At 40.2% G+C, this 18,913-nt stretch overlaps 1 protein-coding gene across 2 annotated transcripts in view; it reads left to right on the plus strand.

Moving 5' to 3' along the window:
* The window catches only part of LOC127584395 (serine/threonine-protein phosphatase 2A 55 kDa regulatory subunit B alpha isoform), a 57,563-nt gene extending 39,215 nt beyond the window's left edge, over positions 1–18,348 (plus strand). For both annotated transcript variants that reach the window (XM_052041181.1, XM_052041180.1), the window contains 8 exons: positions 67–164; positions 4,638–4,803; positions 7,676–7,788; positions 10,126–10,303; positions 11,712–11,876; positions 13,586–13,755; positions 15,385–15,476; positions 17,424–18,348. In XM_052041181.1, the coding sequence (XP_051897141.1) occupies positions 67–164; positions 4,638–4,803; positions 7,676–7,788; positions 10,126–10,303; positions 11,712–11,876; positions 13,586–13,755; positions 15,385–15,476; positions 17,424–17,703 (1,262 nt within the window). In that variant the 3' untranslated portion in view covers positions 17,704–18,348. The remainder of the gene's footprint in view (positions 1–66; positions 165–4,637; positions 4,804–7,675; positions 7,789–10,125; positions 10,304–11,711; positions 11,877–13,585; positions 13,756–15,384; positions 15,477–17,423) is intronic.
* Positions 18,349–18,913: the final 565 nt, after the last annotated feature.

Raw genomic sequence — 18,913 nt, forward strand, 5'->3', positions numbered from 1 at the left:
TCTGTATTTTGTTGAAATTCAAGTATGTGGGTTAACTGTCCTGATGTTATGTCTTTCTTTTTGTAGCTGATGTTATTTCTACAGTAGAATTCAACCACTCCGGAGAACTACTGGCAACTGGGGACAAGGGGGGTAGAGTCGTCATATTCCAGCAGGAGCAGGAGGTGAGTATAATCTGGGAGGCACATCAACTTGAATTTAACTGTTGCTTTTAATTGAAGACCTATCAAGTAACTAACATGGTGAATTGGCCATTTGTGCAGTTCTGTGATATAGGACATGCTGTAGCATGATCCAAGGAATATTCCTGGTAATTCGTTGCTCAATTGTTTCAACCATGCATATTTTACATATTATAATATGCAGCATGAACATCTAAGTTGGAGACACTGTTTTGCTAAAATAAATTACATGGAATTCACAGCATAGTAGCACCACTTGACCCAGAAGGTCTATGTGGGTAATTATGTTCCATGAGCATCCTCTCATGCTAATAGGGTGAGATGAATTAACAGAGCTGGCTAGAAATTCAGTTGAATTTTTTTATTCTCCTCTCCGGAGTGAAAGGCGATAATGAGCATTTCTGGGGCATTTTGCGTGATTTTGAAAGTTTATTATTGCTGACATATGTCGTGAAATTTGTTGTTTTGCAGCAGTAGGACAGTGCATGACATAAAGACATAAAAATTACTAAGTTACAAAAATAAATAATGCAAAAGAGGAATAATGAGGTAGTGTTCATGGACTGTTCAGAAATCTGATGGCAGAGGGGAAGAAGCTGTTCCTGAAACATTGAGTGTGGGTCTTCAGGCTCCTGTACCACCTCCCTGATGGTAGTAACATGAAGAGGGCATGTCCCAGGTGGTGAGGGTCCTTAATGATGAATGCCACCTTCTTGAGGCACCATCTCTTGAAGATGACCTCAATGGCGGGGAGGGTTGTTTCCATGATGGAGCTGGCTGAGTCTACAACCCTCTGCAACCTCTTTCGATCCTGCGCATTGGAGCCTTCATACCAGGCGATGATGCAACCAGTCAGAATGCTCTCCACTGTATACCTGTAGAAATTTGTAAGAGTCTTTGGAGACATACCAAATCTCCTAATGAAGTAGAGCCACTGGCGTTGTTGCTGCTCACCCATTCCACCACTGACTCCTCAATGAGGACTGGTGTGTTCTCTCCCGACTTTCTGAAGTCCACAATCAATTCCTAGGTCTTTCTGACATTGAGTGCGAGGTTGTTGTTGTGACACCACTCAACCAGCTGATCTATCTCACTCCTGTATGCCTCCTCATCGCCATCTAAGATTCTGCCAAGAACAGTGGTGTCATCAGCGAATTTATAGATGGAATATAGATAGAATAAAATGGATGCAATTTCCACTCTAGACTATATTATTTGTTATATGGTGGCTCAATGTGTACTTTGTGTGGTTCTGAGGTGATATCCAGATTTGCAAACTTGGTAATGAGTTCAGTTATAATGGTTTTAATTGGAAAGAGGAAGAATCTTTGTTTCCTCATTATTTTCTGAAAGAAGTTCAAAAGTATCTTTTAACAACTCAGTGTGTTTTCTTGTGGTTATATATCTGATTACCAGGCATGTTTTGAAGCTAGTCATGCTTCATTTTCTGCAGTATTTGGGGGATTGCTGTGCCACTCTGTGACCAAACAGTAAGATATACCAGGATGGATGTCTTCTACTTCGTCTCTCTAATTCAAGAATTGCTTCCAGTCTTTGCTTTCTGTGCATTTTGAGGTCAATGTAGGACCTTCAAACTCATAGAATGGGACAGGAGGTGCCTCATTAGATGGGTGGGTATTTTAAGATGGTGTGTTCATTCTGGAGGGCTTTCCTGTAGCCCCAAAGCACAACTTTGAAGCCTCAGTGCCATTTTGAATGTTCTTTCACTGTGAGTGATCACAGGCCAGGGATTCCTGGGAGTCAGTGCAGAAGTTGCATTTTTTCCCAAGGAGGCTTTGAAAGTATCCTTAAATCATTTCTGCAGTACATCTGGTAACCTCTTCCCATGGAAGAGCTATGAATGGTGTCAAGAGTGCAGAGCACATGGCTTGCTCAGTAGATACAGCTGAGTGTAACTAGGGCCCCAACATTGGGGGTTTTAGCTTAGGAATGGTTGTTGTCTTGGTTTGCTCATGGAGGATTTTACAGACAGCATTGGTGGTATTTATTTGGCGTCTTCAGGTACTTGCTGTAGGTTATCCATATTTTGAAAGCATGTAGCAGGGCAGTGATCACTGAATGTAGAGCATGATTTTTGATCTAGATTTTATGGTCTTCAAATATCCTTTTCCTGGATTGGCCAAACATTGTGCTGGAACACTGAAGGTGCTAATGTATTTCATCATGTCTGTCCTATGCTATTGGGGTGGTTCACACTCTGGAACCTCACCAAGAATCTTTTATTGACTGAGGGTGATATTATGGAGCAGATTAATAAACCTTTCATATTGTGGATGTTGAATGTAGAGCCTGTCCTTTCCTGTTTTTTCAGTGAGCAAATCAATGAAGACTTGGAGCTTGGCCTCCGAACATGAGCGAATGCAGGCATTGTGCACTGCACTTCGACTGCAGAAGTTGGGGAATGGAGATGACCCATTAGCTCTGTATATTAGCACCGTTCCAGCAAGAAGCTTGTTCAGGGCAAGGTGCTCACTGCCATAGCAGTGAGATAGATTGAAAGAAGTGTCAAGGCAGTGAAAGAGCCCTGCTTGATGTCAGTGTGTGCTGAGATTGATGCTGTTTTGGACCCATTGGTTAGGATTGTGGCTTGAATGCCATCATGAAGCAAGAAAGTGGATTTCTGTGGACAGTCAAAATTGAGGAGGTTGACTCTCCCAGCTGACATAGTCAAAGGGTTTAGTGAAGTCCAAAGAGATCATGTATCATGATTGGTGCTGCTCCCTGCATTCCTCTTGGAAGATGCCACTGTGACCCAGCAGGTAGTGCTACTGGCTCCTAACACCAGCAACCCTGGTTTGATCCTGACCTCCAGTGCTATCGAGGTGGAGTTTGCACATTCTCCCTGTGACTCTGTGGTTTTGCCTGGGTGTTCTGGTGTCCTTCTGCATCCCAAAAACATGCTGCTTGGTAGATTAATTGGCCACCAGGAATTGCCTGTAGAGTAGGTAGAAGGTAGGAGAATGAGGGTCGTCTTGATAGACAGACAGGGTTAGGTTACAGAGAAATGGAGGAATTGGATTGTCCTGAGAGCTGACATGGATTCTGGACCTAATGACTACTTCCTATGCATGAGAAAAATATGAGAAATAAGAAAGATGAATTATTGTGCAGTGAAGATCGTGTGCACTGTGCTGATAGGTGGATGGAATTCACATCATAATTTAGGGAGCACGATGTTCGGCTACTCAGAATGCAGTTGACGAGCCCTTGGTAAACAGCAGGAAAACTATTTATTGAAATTAATTTTCATCTCATTTCTTGAAGGTGGTCACAGTTACGGAGTGTGTGAGATCCCTTGGTGTATTCTTCTCTTCCCACACGTGGACTATGAGATTGTGGATTTATGATTAAAACTTCTCAACCATGTAGTTTTAGAACTTCAGTGGGGATACCGTCTGCATCTGAGGCCTTGTTATTAAGTTGGCATGTAGATTTGTCAGTTGAGGGTGGCAGCAAGGGGAAACCAAACCAGTTGTTGTTGGATTGAGTCAAGAATGCTCACGAGGACAGTCACAATCAAGGTTTTCAAACCCCTTGACGAGTGGGCATTGACTGCCTCTCTGTCCTTCATGAACACCCTTGATCTTGGCTCTGGCTAAGGGCCATGGGTGGCTGGTTTGTAATGGTCTTGACAGCGCTAAAGAACCTACATAAACATGGCTCGTTGCTGGGCCTCTTTCCAGTGGTATCTATTCTTTAAGTCATGGGTTTTCAGTTGGACCTTGACCTTCAGGTGTCTATAGAGCTGTTCTTCTTTTTGCCCCTAGGACATGGTGAAGCATCCAATCCAGGAATGCCTTGTTTATATTTAATTAACTCCTGGATCTCTGAATCATTCTCATCAGACAAACCTAGCTTCTGATAGACTAGAGGACCCAAGAATCTTTTTGCAGGTGCCAATTATGGTGGACTCAGGGCTATCTAAATACCGTGGACATTGTGGTTTCTATCGGCTGGCAGGTCAAACATTCTCCGTGGCTTTGTTAGCAAAAGTCTTGTTTGCTGGAGTCTGATTTAGAACAGTTACAGCCTCCATTTGTGTGCCTAAAGGGGCACAGGGATTTACCAGCTGGACATGTCCATTTTCCTGCAGATAATTCTTTAAATAACTGAAGGAATTTTTACCAGAGACCTGCATTTGTGCACTGCTTTGCCAAAATTCTCGAGCATTTCTTAGGCAAACATACTCAATTATTTTGAAGTTCATTGTAAAGTAGGCAACCCAAACATTCTTTGATAAATAGTGGTGTAGCAAATTACACTTTGGTGTCTGACAGGGATTGCTATCCAGGAGCAACAGAATTCTTGATTTCAGTTATATCCATTGCTTTATCAAGGAAAAAAACAATATAGTTATATTTTAAGAACCAGTTATCATCTGTAGGTTTTGTATCATGGTTGTGGTTTTCTAATCTATTCTGTTATTTCTTGCAGAACAAAAGCCAGCCTCATTGCAGAGGTGAATATAATGTTTACAGTACTTTTCAGAGTCATGAGCCAGAATTTGACTACTTGAAAAGTTTAGAAATTGAAGAAAAGATAAATAAAATTAGATGGTTACCCCAGCAAAATGCTGCACAGTTCTTGCTCTCTACAAATGGTGAGTTCCTCCTTTATTTCATTCTCAGAACAGCATGCATGGCAGTACTTCCAGTCCGAGCAACAGCTATTCTGACAACTTTCAAAAGCAGACCACCAGATTTTATAATACTTCAAGCCTTTATTTCTCTAAAATACTATTTGCCCTCTCATCAACCTGCAGAAATTGTCATTTTTTTTGTTTACTTTTGTCTTTTTTGTTTTCTTATTGGCTGGGGGAGTTTGATGTACTAATCACAATAACGTTTATCTAATCTTCAGAGATGTGAGGAAATGATGGGAATGTGTTTTTATTATGTGTGGTACCCAATGTGCAGTACAGGCTCTGTTCTTTTGGTAATATGATTATAGATTAATACAGCATGGAAACAGGCTCTTCAGCCCAACTGGTCCTTGCTGACCAAGATGCCCCATCCAAGCTGGTTCTATTTGCCAGCATTTGGCCCATAACCTTCTGAACCTTTTTCTATCCATGTACCTGTCCAACTGTCTTACAAAAGTTTGTATTGTACCTGTCTTAACCACTTTCTTCTGCAGCTCATTCCACATGCGTATCAGCCTATGTGTAAAAAAAATATTTGGCCCTCAAGTTCCTATTAAATCTTTCCCCTCTCACCTTTGCTTTAGCACATTTAGGTCCCATCCCTATGTGTCTCCTGAGCCACTCCAGAAAATATGAAACTACTGCTCAATTAAGTCAATAAATTGGTTTATTATTGTCACGTGTACTGACGTACAGTGAAAAACTTTGGTTTCTATGCCATCCATACAGAAATTATGGAATTCGAACTGTAAATCAATAAACATTTCAGAGTAATTTTGGCACGAGGGGGCCGTGAACTCATGGCTGGGCTGATTTTTATTAACTGGCAATTTTTTTTGCTTAAGTCCCAGCTCAGGCAGTCATTAGCACCTTTTAAATTGATATTTGTAACAGAACTGGAGGGATTGGGGTGAGCTTTCAAATTGCTTTTGTGGGCTTTGCAACATGTTCTGTTTGGGTGAATGTATGCCACTGCCTCAAAAACCCAGCAATAATGAAACAAGATGTGTCTCAGTAAAGAATTTTTATCCTGTTGCCAAGGTGTTCACACAGTTTCTAGATGCTGTTTTACATGGATTCTTAATTATAAATTGCAGTGACTAGAAATACTGGAAAATGGAAGCTTGAGTGCTGGTGACTCTTCATTGTGGAATCTGTAATGCTGTCTTGAGAAATGCAATCAATCTATGTATCTTTGGGAATGTTTGCAACGCCAGTAATAGCAGCAGTAGCACATCTCTCGACAGATAACTGCACTGACCGTAAGGTTATTTTTCTGGTAAATAATAGCAGATGCATACATGGTAAAGCTACATTTCCCACAATGTATTTTCGTAATTTCAAATAACAATTTGTTTAATTCAGAAAAAGTCTGCCAGTTGAAAAGCTTTGCTTCTTTAAATACAGCTCATAAATGAGAAGGTTGTAGAAATATGGGAAAGCTATTAGCTCCATTGGCCCTGTGCTGCTTCATGGGTTTTAATCTAACCAGCAGACTTGAACAAGACTCTTTGCAAAGTTGGCAACAGAAATCTTCTATTGATCTGAGATTTGCTCGATTAGTAAAGTTGTTGGAAGTTGGTATTGGTTCCAAATTCTGGTGCAAACGATTGGAATCTCACAAAAGTGTTCAAATTGCATTGTTTCAAAGTATTGACACATTACGTAACTTTAAAATACCTATCCAAGGTGATGGTTATTGTGACCACAAGTTGTGAAACTTGGCTGTTCCAGATAGATTTTCTCCATGATGCGTCAATCCATGACATTTCACAAATTCCTAAATTGTTGCTTTCTTTATGCATGGGTTCTCTGGATTTACTTTGAAGCACAGTTGAAACACTGATACTTGGCCACCTTGTGGTGGAGTGATCACCAGTAACCGGGTGTTGGTTGGTCCACATGCTCTACATGACCCCTGCAAGTTTTAAGTGAAATATGTTTCAGCATCAGGACTCTGCATCTCTGACCTGAATGAAATCAATGGGTTATGACCTATCAAAAGTTTTGGACGAATTGTTTTGCAAGTGTTTTGAAATAAGTTTTTTTTAAAGAAAGGAGACTCACTGCATTAAATACATGTGAGCCCTCAGCAGAGGGTGGTCACCTTGTCAGAAGTGGCTATGGTTTGGTATTATTTATTGATGAAATTATTCTGAATTGTCAGTATTGTAGACTACAGTCTGCAGTCTTTCTTCCTTGCCTCGCCACCCTTAATGAAATGGATAAAGCACTTCAGGCCACAATTCCTTTCAGTCTGTTAATGCTGTTTTATTTGAAAATGGAATGGGCAAAATGGTTGCCATCTTTGTCTACATAAGTCACTGCATTTGAAAATAGTGTGAATAACTTAAGAGACGTTTAGAGATGTGATAACCCTATATAAATATAATCCTTTGCTCTAATATATTGTAAAACTTAAATTGATCTCCCAGCTGTTTGTGAAATATCACAGGATTCAAAGAGAACATTGCTGTACTGAAGCCCTGTGTTTCTAAGTTTTATTGTGAGGATGTTTGCACATTGATCTGGAATTACTCATCTTTTTACATCTTTAGTGCATTTATTCTCTGGTATTAGTTATTGCAACATTGCTTGCACTGTCTGTTATGATGCAGTGGAGTTGACATGCCAGATCGGTATCATTAAATGTTTCTGACAGACCCTTGTTTATGCAGATGGTGAGTCTGGATGAGTTGCCTGCATTGCACAATTAGATTCATTTTAAAATATCCCTCTTGGATCATTTAGAAGTTGCACTCCAGCACTTGCAGGCTATAGGCTCATTTGCCCCTCTTTATTAATGCATTTTTTAAAAACTTTTTGTCAGATAAAACAATAAAGTTGTGGAAAATCAGTGAAAGAGATAAACGACCAGAGGGATATAATTTGAAGGAGGAAGATGGTCGATATAGGGATCCTGCCACAGTCACTACACTTAAGGTGAGCATTTGAGTACAAATTGTTTAATAGAATACTAAAGCATGTATGTTTAAGTGCATTTGACTCTGGTGATGGTAAAGTCTGAACTCTGGGGTAAATTATCTTTTAAAGGAAAATTCCAAGATATTTCTCGATGGCAGTTTTGATGCTGCTTCAGGGCACCCGTTGCTGCAGAGCTCCTATATTCTTGTTAATGCTGAGGCCCAGAGTCCCAGCTTGGGCAACTTGTGACCAACTGCGGGCCTAACTTCAAAAAAATCTTTGCATTTATGTGGTACCTTTATTGTAAGTCTCAGACCTTCAGTAGAGCATTTTCAAACAAAATATGATGCCAGGCAACATAAGATGCTTGTATTACCCTGCACAGTTCTGGATGCCATTTTGTAAAAGGAGGGCATTTATGGTATATTTGCAAGGTGCAAAATTATACAGATCAGGAAATGTTGAACAGCCTAGCTCTATCTTGGAAAGAGAAGGCTGAAAAAGGACTTGCTCAATAATTCATTGGATAAGGGTGCTGCTAGCAAGGCTGATATTAGTTGTCCTCCTTTATTAACCTTGATAGTGAGCCACCGCCTCACCATTGTGCAAGTATCTTAAATGCAATGGTGTTCAGTGGGGATTTCCAGCATTTCTCTCTAGTGAGGATAAAAGAAGGCAATGGAATTCCAAGTCGGGATTGTGCATCTTGGAGGAAACTTTCAGGTTTTAATGTTCCCAAGAAAGCTCAGACTGCCAATATTTCTGAGAGGTGGTTCATGCTTTCCTGATAGGAACATCTGTGTCATCCTTGCTAATCTTGTTTGCATGCTCTCTGTTGCCTTCGTATTCTTTTCATAATATGAGTCATAACCTATCTCTTCTCTTGAAAGGAGGGGCTGTGCAGTAGCCCAGTAGAGGTCTGCAAGTTTATTGATGGATCTGATTAAAAAAAAACACAAGGGAAGTGATTCCAAGACAGAAGAGCAAATTCAGGTGCCATCAGTGTAAGATAATCACTGAAAAATTAGAAAGAAATTTTTTTTACTCTGACATTGATCTGTTCCAATAGGAAGTACTTGAGGTGAATACTATAGAGATTTGCTGCTTATGAGGGTAATACTTGAAGACTGAGAAGGGACTTGCGTGAAACACAAATAGCATGAGTTTGTTATGCTTGCTGCACTGTTTCTGTGCTGTATGTTCTGCAAGAAACCCCAAAACTTTGTTGGAGGTAATTTAGAGAACACCTTAAAGGGAGAAAGTGGGGAGAAGAGGTTTTGGAGAATCATTTCCAGAACTGCTGGGTCCTGTAGCTGAAGGCCACTGATGCAGCATTTAAAATTGGGGTTATGCCAGAGGGCAGAATTAGAGGAGCACAGAAGCTTTGTAGGTCTGAAAGAAGTTAGAGGTGGAAGAGGTAAGGTTATGGACAGACTTGAAAGTGATGAGAACTTTAAATCAATGTGACTTTTAAATGGGATCTGGTGTAATTCAGCAGCATGGTGAGCAAATAGAACAGTGCTAGTTAGAATATGGGCAGTACATGATACTGAGAGAGGGTGGAAGGTGACTGAGGGCAGGATTGTGGGGTATAATCAAATTTAGAGATAATGGAAACAGCTAATGCGTTCAGTGAAGGACAGCTCACTTGTACTGGATCTGATTTCTGCTGTTGATAGCTGGTGCTTATGCACAGTGTGAGAGCACTTCTGTGTTATATTTGGTGTTTCTGTTTCTAGATTTACAAGCACATTATTGCTGTGAGATGTACAGGTGTACACCAGAGAAGAAAGCAAACATTTGCAAAGGGTTGGTACATATGTAAAAGCAATCCAAACACAAGTCCTGTTATCCTGCTGCTTTGTAGTGTGTGCCTTCCTCTCTTTATCCACTTTACCTTTTAAAGATATAATGATGTCTGTCTCCTTGTAACGAATTATTCCATACTCTGCATGCAGGAAGTTCTTTTTGTGAAGTTTTAAATCGACTCCCTAAACACAGGATGTACCTTTTTGTGTTCAAGTACAATTTAAAACTTGGTTTTCTGAAACGACCACACTTTTTTTTTGTATGTAGCATTAACTTTGAGAAATAAACATTGGGATGACCTCCACTCGTGCAACAGTCTGCTCCCTCATGAAATTAAATTCTTTCAATAAGAACTACTAAAAAGTAATATAAAAACAAAATGTTGGGAAAACTCAGCGGGTCAGACAACATCTGCAGAAAGAGAAAACGTTAACGTTTCAGGTTGAAGACCCTTCGTGAGAACTATACTGTATAGTGATGTGCCTTGCTCCATACTGTTTACATTGTTTAAATTCTTTTAACATCTTGTTTCTGCTCATTCCCCAGGTGCCGGTATTCAAACCTATGGATTTAATGGTTGAAGCAAGTCCTCGAAGAATATTCGCAAATGCACACACATATCATATAAACTCTATTTCAGTCAATAGTGACTATGAAACTTACTTATCAGCAGATGATCTTAGGATTAACCTGTGGCATTTAGAAATCACGGACAGAAGTTTTAGTATCCTTATCAATGTGCACAGATCCTTTTTTTGGCAAAAACTTTTTGTTGGCAGCAATGCTACTGATCTTGCTTTACTTTCTGTGCAAAGGATTATTTCATGCATTGTTTTGTTGATATTGTTCAACACCTTGCCGTTTGTATCCTAAGCCAGATAGTGAGTATTGAAAGTGGATCACAGTCGGGCTATCCAGTACTTTGTGTGCATGGCTGTCAGGGCAGGTTAATGACTCTGCTGATCTTCCAAGATCAAATATCTGGACAATGCTCAGGATCCCTGAATTAATTGTGAACTTTTGGGTATGTGCAACTGGTTCGGTGGAACCAGAAATGCAAAGTAACAGGTTTGAACACCTTCAGGGATGTTATTGGATAATTGTCTTGTAAGTGAATAAAATGGGTCATATACAGCTCATCTAATTGTACTTTTCATCTTTACTGTTGTCTTTCTTTCTCCTATTCAACTTAAAAAGTGAGCTTTTGTATCTAATCTGCCACTGACTTGCACTTTATTAACCTAAAGCATTTGGCAGCTCCTCTAAGAAGTTTGCCTGTATTCTATACTTCACAACATACTGTATAGCTAATACCTGAGCAGGCTACAGAAGGCTTTTAATCTTCTTGTTGCAAAAGGAAAAGTAATTGGAAATAGAAAACACTGGAGACGGTCAGCAGATCGGGTAGAATCTACTGGAAGGAAAAATAGTTAACTTTTTGGGTTGATGACTTTCTGTGGTGTTTTGGTTGGCAGAGTAAAACTAAAATTGGTCAAGTTGGTAAAATGAACAACTGACTGTGTTGGTGTTACAGGCAGTTGTAATCTTGAAGTGAGCAAATCTTAGAGACTGCAGACTTGGAGAGGAGAGGGAGCTCTGAAGAATGAAAAGGCAGCGTGACCTGATACAAATTCACTCATGGCTCGGGAGGGGCAGTCATTGGAATAATCAGATTTCTTCGAAACGGGCATTTGGAGTTTATGTTTTCATAGGAACCCAAAGTTGTTTGTCATTGGATGGATTTGACCAAGCCTTTTATGGAAGCACATTGCAACAAGCTAGCAGAGAACATCCGTAATGGAAGTTGCTAACTTTGCTAGACTGGTTGCTAGGGTTTGTGAGGATTGTGGAAATGGGATCGTGTGACGTAATGGAAAAGGTGATCGTCTTGGGGCTAATATCTTTCCTGTTCCAAATATGGCCCATTGCAGAACTAAATCTTGCAGAAGTGATTAATAAAATTTATTTTTGTTTCAATGGGGTTTATTTTTCTCAGCTGTAATTTTATAGAAATAGGTTACTCTATCTGACAGTTGCAGGCATAAGCTGAAGATGACTTTTTCCATCCTTCAACCAGATTGTCATTTTGTGTGGCCGGCTATACTAGTATTATCCTTGATGGCCTGTCTCAGATATTGTAGATATCAAGCCTGCTAACATGGAGGAGCTGACTGAAGTGATTACAGCAGCAGAGTTCCACCCCAATCAGTGCAACACATTTGTATACAGCAGTAGCAAGGGAACCATTCGACTGTGTGACATGAGAGCAGCTGCCCTGTGTGACAAACATGCCAAATGTAAGTCTCTGACTCATATTTATTGCTTTCGTGATTTGTATTTTCAATGAATGCTCTTTTCACATGGCTCAGAATCGACTCCTTTGATTGGACATCTGCAACAAATCAGGATTGTTTGGTAACCACTGACATTTAGCAACCTGCTGCAATCTATTTGCAGGCAAATTGTGGAGCCAGAATACCTATTTGTCAGCCTGACAAACCTGATTTATTTCTCAGAAATGTTTTGTTTCTATCTCTTGTAGCTTTGCTTTCGGTTTCTGTCACAGTTGTGCACTAATATAAAGAGGGCAGGGGTGGATTACCAGCATTAAACAGGTTGATATGGTATTGCAGTGTTGGTACTGTAATGTTGCACCCTGTATTTCCTCAACTACAACTTCACAAACAGGGTTTAACTAATTGTATCCTGCCTTGTCCTGCCCTTCATCAGCCATGTAATTCCAAGTATAGCTGTAGGCCAAGATTTTCTTTCTGCTTCTTGCCTCTGGTCCACATTGACACTATATCACAATGCTCTATTACATCCACACCAATCCAATCCCTTGTGCTGTAAGCTTAAAATGACGAAAACTGTACATTTGCACTACACCCCATCTCGTTCTGCGAAGAGTTCGCTTTTTCTTTTGCTTGTCAAGGAGATCAGAGATCCCCTGTGGGAGCACTGTGGAAATGGAAGTTGTGGTCCACCCATTAAAGTAAATTGATAACTTTGCATTGACTTGTAACTCTTGCATTGAAGGTGGTGACATGGCAACCAAAATTCAGCAGTACCTGTTTTGCTGACTGTCACTTGGCATCCTGTTAATTTACTAGATTTCTACGTGCTCAGAGGGAAGCATCCAAAAATACGGTTAAAGGTGATTAAAAACCTTTACAGCACGGTGTCCACCACCTTACATAGAGCACTACAGCACTGTACAGGCCCTTCAGCCCACAATGTTGTGCCAACATCTTATCCTGCTCTAAAATCTATCTAACCCTTCCCTCCCACAAATCTCCCCATTTCTCTATCATTCATGTGTCTATCTAAGAGTCTCTTAAATGCCCCTAATGTATTTGCCCCCACAACCTCTGCAGGCAGTGCGTTCCAGGCACCCACCACTCCCTGTGTGTAAAAAAAAAATAAATTACCCCTGACATCCCCCTTATACCTTCCTCCAGTCACCTTAAAATTGTCCTCTCATGTTAGCCATTGTCTCCCTGGGGAAAAAGTCTCTGTCCACTCGATCTATGCCTCTTATTATCTTGTACACCTCTATCAAGTCACCTCACATCCTCCTCTCCAAAGAGAAAAGCCCTAGCTCACTCAACCTATCCTCATAAAACATGCTTTCCAATCCAGGCAAAATCCTGGTAAATCTCCTCTGCACCCTCTAAAGCTTCCACATGCTTCCTATAATGAGGCGACCAGAATTGAACATAGCTTTAGCTATGGCAGAACATGCAAGTTTCCTTGTCAAATGTGTTTGATAAGGGGATTTCAGCTATTTTTCTTTTGTCAAACATGCATTTGCATTTCTTGCAGTGAACCTTTCAGTGAGGATGCTCACGGGTATGACTTGAATATAATTCTGCTAAGTAGAAGGTGTTGGATATTTTGTACGATCAAGGCGACAGTTATTTATGTGCTACCAAGTGGGGAAAAAATGCAGGAATGGAGTGGGTCAACTTTCTGGACCATCTCAACATTTTTTTTCCTCCAACAGTGTTTGAAGAACCTGAAGATCCCAGCAACAGGTCGTTCTTCTCAGAAATAATTTCTTCAATATCAGACGTCAAATTCAGTCATAGTGGTCGTTACATGATGACACGAGATTACCTATCAGTGAAAATCTGGGACTTAAATATGGAAAGCAGACCTGTGGAGACATACCAGGTATACGGGCTCCTACCATTTTGTGTTAACCTGACAGTTTGGCAAACTGCTTGATAATTCTGTGGTTATGAACTTTAGGACTTGGATGCCAGGGTGCACTTATTGTTTTTCAGCTCATGCATTTGAGACAGGTGTGGTACAGAATGAAGCTTCCTCCACCAAAAAATCCATCAGACAAACAGCACCTGCTAAACCAACGTGATATTTTCCCATGTGTCCCAGCTTGTCCAGCGACATAGCTAGCTAATGACGCATTAGGGACACTTGTTCTATAAATTCATTTCCACTAGGAATTGTCTAAGCTGGTTATAGCAACTGGAAATGAGAATACAACCTTACATTACATTTTTGTATTTGTAGTTACAACATCCTTGCATAAGCTGAATTATTCATTTTACCATTTGCCACAAAAAGAACAGTTTTGGCAACTAATCTGCAAAATGCACTTGACTAATAGCGCAAGTTCAGATTTGTACCTTTTCATGAAATGCCTCCATTGATTTTTGGGTGATAGGTTATATTTTAATGCTAGCATAAGAAAAACATGCACTGTAAAGTTTCCTACTCTATCTTAATATCTCACATAAAACAAATGTAGTCATTGTTATGCACAGGTATAGCAGTCATTTACAACTACCACAACCCCATGGATGGTTGTGATATGAATGACTAGTTATGTCTTTTGCTATTTTTTTTCCGTAATCCCTTCCTCAAATTGTATACCGGCGTCTTTAGAACAGATGGGCGAATTCTCTGTTTAATATACAAAAAGCAGCATTTCTGACTCTGTATCTTTACCTCAGTATTGATTCGGAGTGTCCTCCTAAATCATTTACTGCTGTCCTGGAACGGAGCTAGCATTCAGTCTTCTGACTTGCTTCAGTTGGTAGCACTTCCATCCAAGCTTAATCCAAGGTACAAAATCAGCTGTTCTGTGTTTGGAAAAATAATGGTTGGGTCAGAGCAGTACAAGACGCAAAATGTATGTTTTATAAGTCCATTACCACAATGAAGTTGTAGCCTTTTAACAAATGTACCCTAGTGATGGTGCCAGTTATAGGTCCTTAACATTTGCACTGTGAATGTAAAAGTTTGGTGCATACCCTTTCAAATGTCTGATGTTACTGTGTCTGATGCAGATCACCTGGTTTTATTTTGGTGTTTTTACTCCTTTTGTTCTCAGTTACTTTTCTTGACCTAAGGCATCTTGTTAGGCTGAAGGGATGACAATGCAGGGACAGTAACTTAATTGGGCAAAGATTGGTCCACTTACTATAATTGCCCAAATGTAATGGGCTATTTGGAAGTTTGATTGGATTCTGATGAAGCGAGACCAATTTCTTGTAACCTGATAAACAAATCAGTTCAATTTTCCTTACTTTGTAAAAGGAATTCTAATGTTGATAACCCATCCCTCATGACTTTATTCAACCCCACCCCCCCCCCCCAAAGAAAATCTAGATTTTTAGATTTTACTACACCTGTCTGTGTCAGTATATTAAAAGATTTAGTGGGAGTCCAGTTAGCCAGAAAAATATTTGTGATCTTGTATTTTGAATGAAACTCCAGATTAGTTTTCACTCAGTTCAAGTTGGCTTACTGGTGCTGATTTGCTGATTGTTCTTTCAGGTGCATGAATACCTCCGAAGCAAACTGTGCTCACTATACGAAAACGACTGTATTTTTGACAAGTTCGAATGTTGTTGGAATGGATGTGATAGGTAAAAGCTGATTCTTCTACAATGAGATCTTCAATTATTCTGTTCTTGCTGCTGATGGTATTTAGGTCGGTAAATTGTATCATGGGACCAGTAATTTCTGTGTGCACTGTGATCCTGTGCTTGCCAATAATTAGTTCCAGAATGCATGGCTTGCAACTTTTTTTTTGAAATATGACATTTGGTCAGTGTTATTTTTGGCTCAAGATGTCTGGCGATGCAATAATGAAATCAAGTTGGTGCCCCTTCGCAGACTTGGTAAACCAAGCTCGACAGGTCAACAGTTTTCCAGGGGTGTGCAGCTAGTCTGACTCCTGAAAGAAGCGTAGACCTGATACTCTTCCCACTGGGTAAAATGGCTGTTTCAATTAAACAGTGTTTGTGCTGGTTGCAACAAACTCAGCTGCAGTAACACCTCTGAGGTGGTCATGTTCTCTTTCCCTAGTGAGTGGATGGAAGAAAAGTGATTTTGTTTGGTGGTTAAAAGTTGGATTTCCTCTCTGTGAAAGTTAACACATATTGGGGATTGGGTTCTTATCATGTTTATGTCCTGAAGCAGGTGGGGGAAAATGTAGCCAGGTGATGCTTACTCTTAGTAATAGAAGATGGGGTTGTCTTAACTTTTATATCTGGCTCAATCAGTGATAAAATGGATTCAGTAAATTTTGGTTGAAAGCAAGTACATGACGGTAAGAGTTGCAAGGCAAGGTCACTTGCCTGATGTGCTGGTTTTGCTTTTGTTTAATTTTTCAGATTGTACATTTAGACAAGTTATTTTTAGTTCAACTTGTACTCCAGTAATGTGCATCGTGGCCTATATTCAGTTGGCTCACTGGTAGACTTCAAAATATCATAATTTGGTTTCAACAACTTTAGGTGGTTAACAATCAAAGGCTTTACAGAGTGGATGTTTGAAGAGAAATTTAAAATTGAATGTGTCCTGGTAAACAGCAAATGCGTTGCTTTGTTCCTCTGGAAATACTGGAGGAATTGCTGAGTTCAGGGTTTACTGAAAGTATTGTTATGCCAGAGTAATGTTAGTGATGTAATATTGATTGCAGGGTAGAACCTTTCGAGTACTAATTTTTTTAAATGTGTAATGGGCAGTAATCTAATGTAAGATTTCAATTGTATCCACTTGATCCATATGTTTAAAAGTACATTTCTAGGTTTTCTTCCCTACTGACTTGCCTGGAGAAAATATTTTGAGCCTTGGAGTGCAGAGTGATGTGTTAGTCATGGGATGAGCTGCAGATAACACGCGCGTGTTGCACACTTTGACCTGGCTTGACATTTCTAGTGTTTCTTGCGTTGGGGGCCTATCGTGTAAGTTTAGTGAAGTCATAGTTTCCCAGCATTATTGATCAGAAGTAGCTCATTCCTGAAACTTTGTCTAAATTTTCGAACAATTCTCTTGTAAATATTGGCCCCAAATTATGGCATCCATTAATAAAGAATTGTGAGGAGCATGGCTAACACTGTGCCAATGGCCTCATTGTAGGAGCAGGCTCACTTAGAGAAGAAAAATGGGGAATGGCTGATTTGCCATCAATTGGAAAACTGAAGAAACTGTAAGATAAAAGTTTGCATTTACTTGGTATGGAAGGGTGTTGTAGGTTTTGTGAATTGTAAATGCAATAAGGTTGCAACTTTACCTTGGAAGGTTGCTCAGTGGCCAGCATTTGCAGTACCAGGCTTGGTCAGTGCATTTGAGCTCTGATACAGTGAGCACCAACTGATCTTTGAGAGACTGACAAAATTAATGAATGTCTTTTCAAAGCCACAAAAAGATTTTCTTTAAATGAAGTTGTAAGGCTCAAGTTTCCCAGTGAAATGTTAACAATCTTGTGATGTGCCAGGCCAGAATTTGAAATTGCAGCAAAGCTCCATGTGTTGACTCAGTGATGCACCGGTATACTTACTAATAATTGCATGTTTTACCCCTTCCAGTGTTGTCATGACTGGGTCGTACAACAATTTCTTCAGAATGTTCGATAGAAACACAAAACGGGACATTACGCTAGAGGCTTCGAGAGAGAACAGCAAACCACGGGCTATCCTGAAACCACGCAGGGTGTGTTCAGGTGGCAAGAGGAAGAAGGACGAGATTAGTGTTGATAGTCTGGACTTCAACAAGAAGATCCTGCACACAGCTTGGCACCCGAAGGAAAATATCATTGCCGTAGCCACAACCAACAACCTGTATATATTCCAGGACAAAGTGAATTAAAACCTGTGCAGTGAAGAAAGAATCCGATTCCTGCCTAGTTAAGATAGTGTAGCCTTTGTATCTTGTAAGAGAGAGGCCCATTCTGGCCCCCTCCCCACCACCTCTCTTGAATCAGTGCCATTTATAACGCACACCAGTCACGTTATCGCAGGGAATTCTTTTTACTCCTTTACCCAACCCCACCCAAACTTGCAATTCATGATCGCTAGTCATTTGGCGGGGAGGGAGGTTGTCTCTGCATTACAAATTATGGGCTACTACATTAGCATTTTACTGCATCAGACGTTCATTTAATCCACTCCTTTGCCTTCCATTGTGGTGAGGTTTTGAGGAAGTCCTTCAGTCATGATATGGCAATGTTTTACTGTGTACCCTCATTACCGTAATGTTCTCTTCCCCTCGCCCCACCCTCCCCCTTTTTATCTACATACAGCTTGTTGTTAATGCTTGTAACATTCCTTCTCTGACCTCACGGATTCCTCCATCCGGCCCTGTTGGAGCATAAAGGACATGACCAGGTCAGAGTTGGGTCAGTGGGTCAGGTGGTTTTTGTTGCATACAGATGTTTTAACAACCGACTGTAATATTGCTGCCCTTGCCATTTCTGGCACAAGAAAAACCTACTGAATAAAAATGATAAAAATAGCTCCTTTGGTGCTTTTCTTTTTGAAATTAACTGTACTTTTTTTGAAAATCCCATGTACTCTTTTTAAATGCATTAAAGAGCGTGTCTAATACCGGTAAGTTTTACTGATGTTTGTAATGGAGTATAAATCTTTAAGTATTTTCTACTCGGTGTTAATAAACTTGTGCGTTTTCAAGGGGACACCAGTGGACTTAATGAAGTCCATCTGTGTTTACTGTTTCATTTCCCCCACCCTTTCATTTCTTGACCTCTTTCACCATATGAACTGAATGGTTAGAACCTGTGGTGTGTAGCCTTGAGGTACTCCAACTGCAGAAATTTGGGTGTTAATTGTTTCTCAGTGCAAATGCTTTGGGCCAGCCATAGTGGGCAAGGCTGTCATTGAGATTCTGATGTGTGAAATTGCAGGTGAGAGCCCTTTGTGCCATTACTGAGTTATTCTGTGTTAAAAGTCGAACAGTACCTGCCTGTATTTTCAGGATTTTCATTTAAGTTGGATAGATAACTTCAGGTGAATTGGACCTGTTAGCACTCAGTGAATTCCCTGGCTTGGATGCTGGTGCA

This window comes from Pristis pectinata, chromosome 29 (genome assembly GCF_009764475.1).
Source record: "Pristis pectinata isolate sPriPec2 chromosome 29, sPriPec2.1.pri, whole genome shotgun sequence".
In the NCBI taxonomy this organism is placed as follows: domain Eukaryota; kingdom Metazoa; phylum Chordata; class Chondrichthyes; order Rhinopristiformes; family Pristidae; genus Pristis; species Pristis pectinata.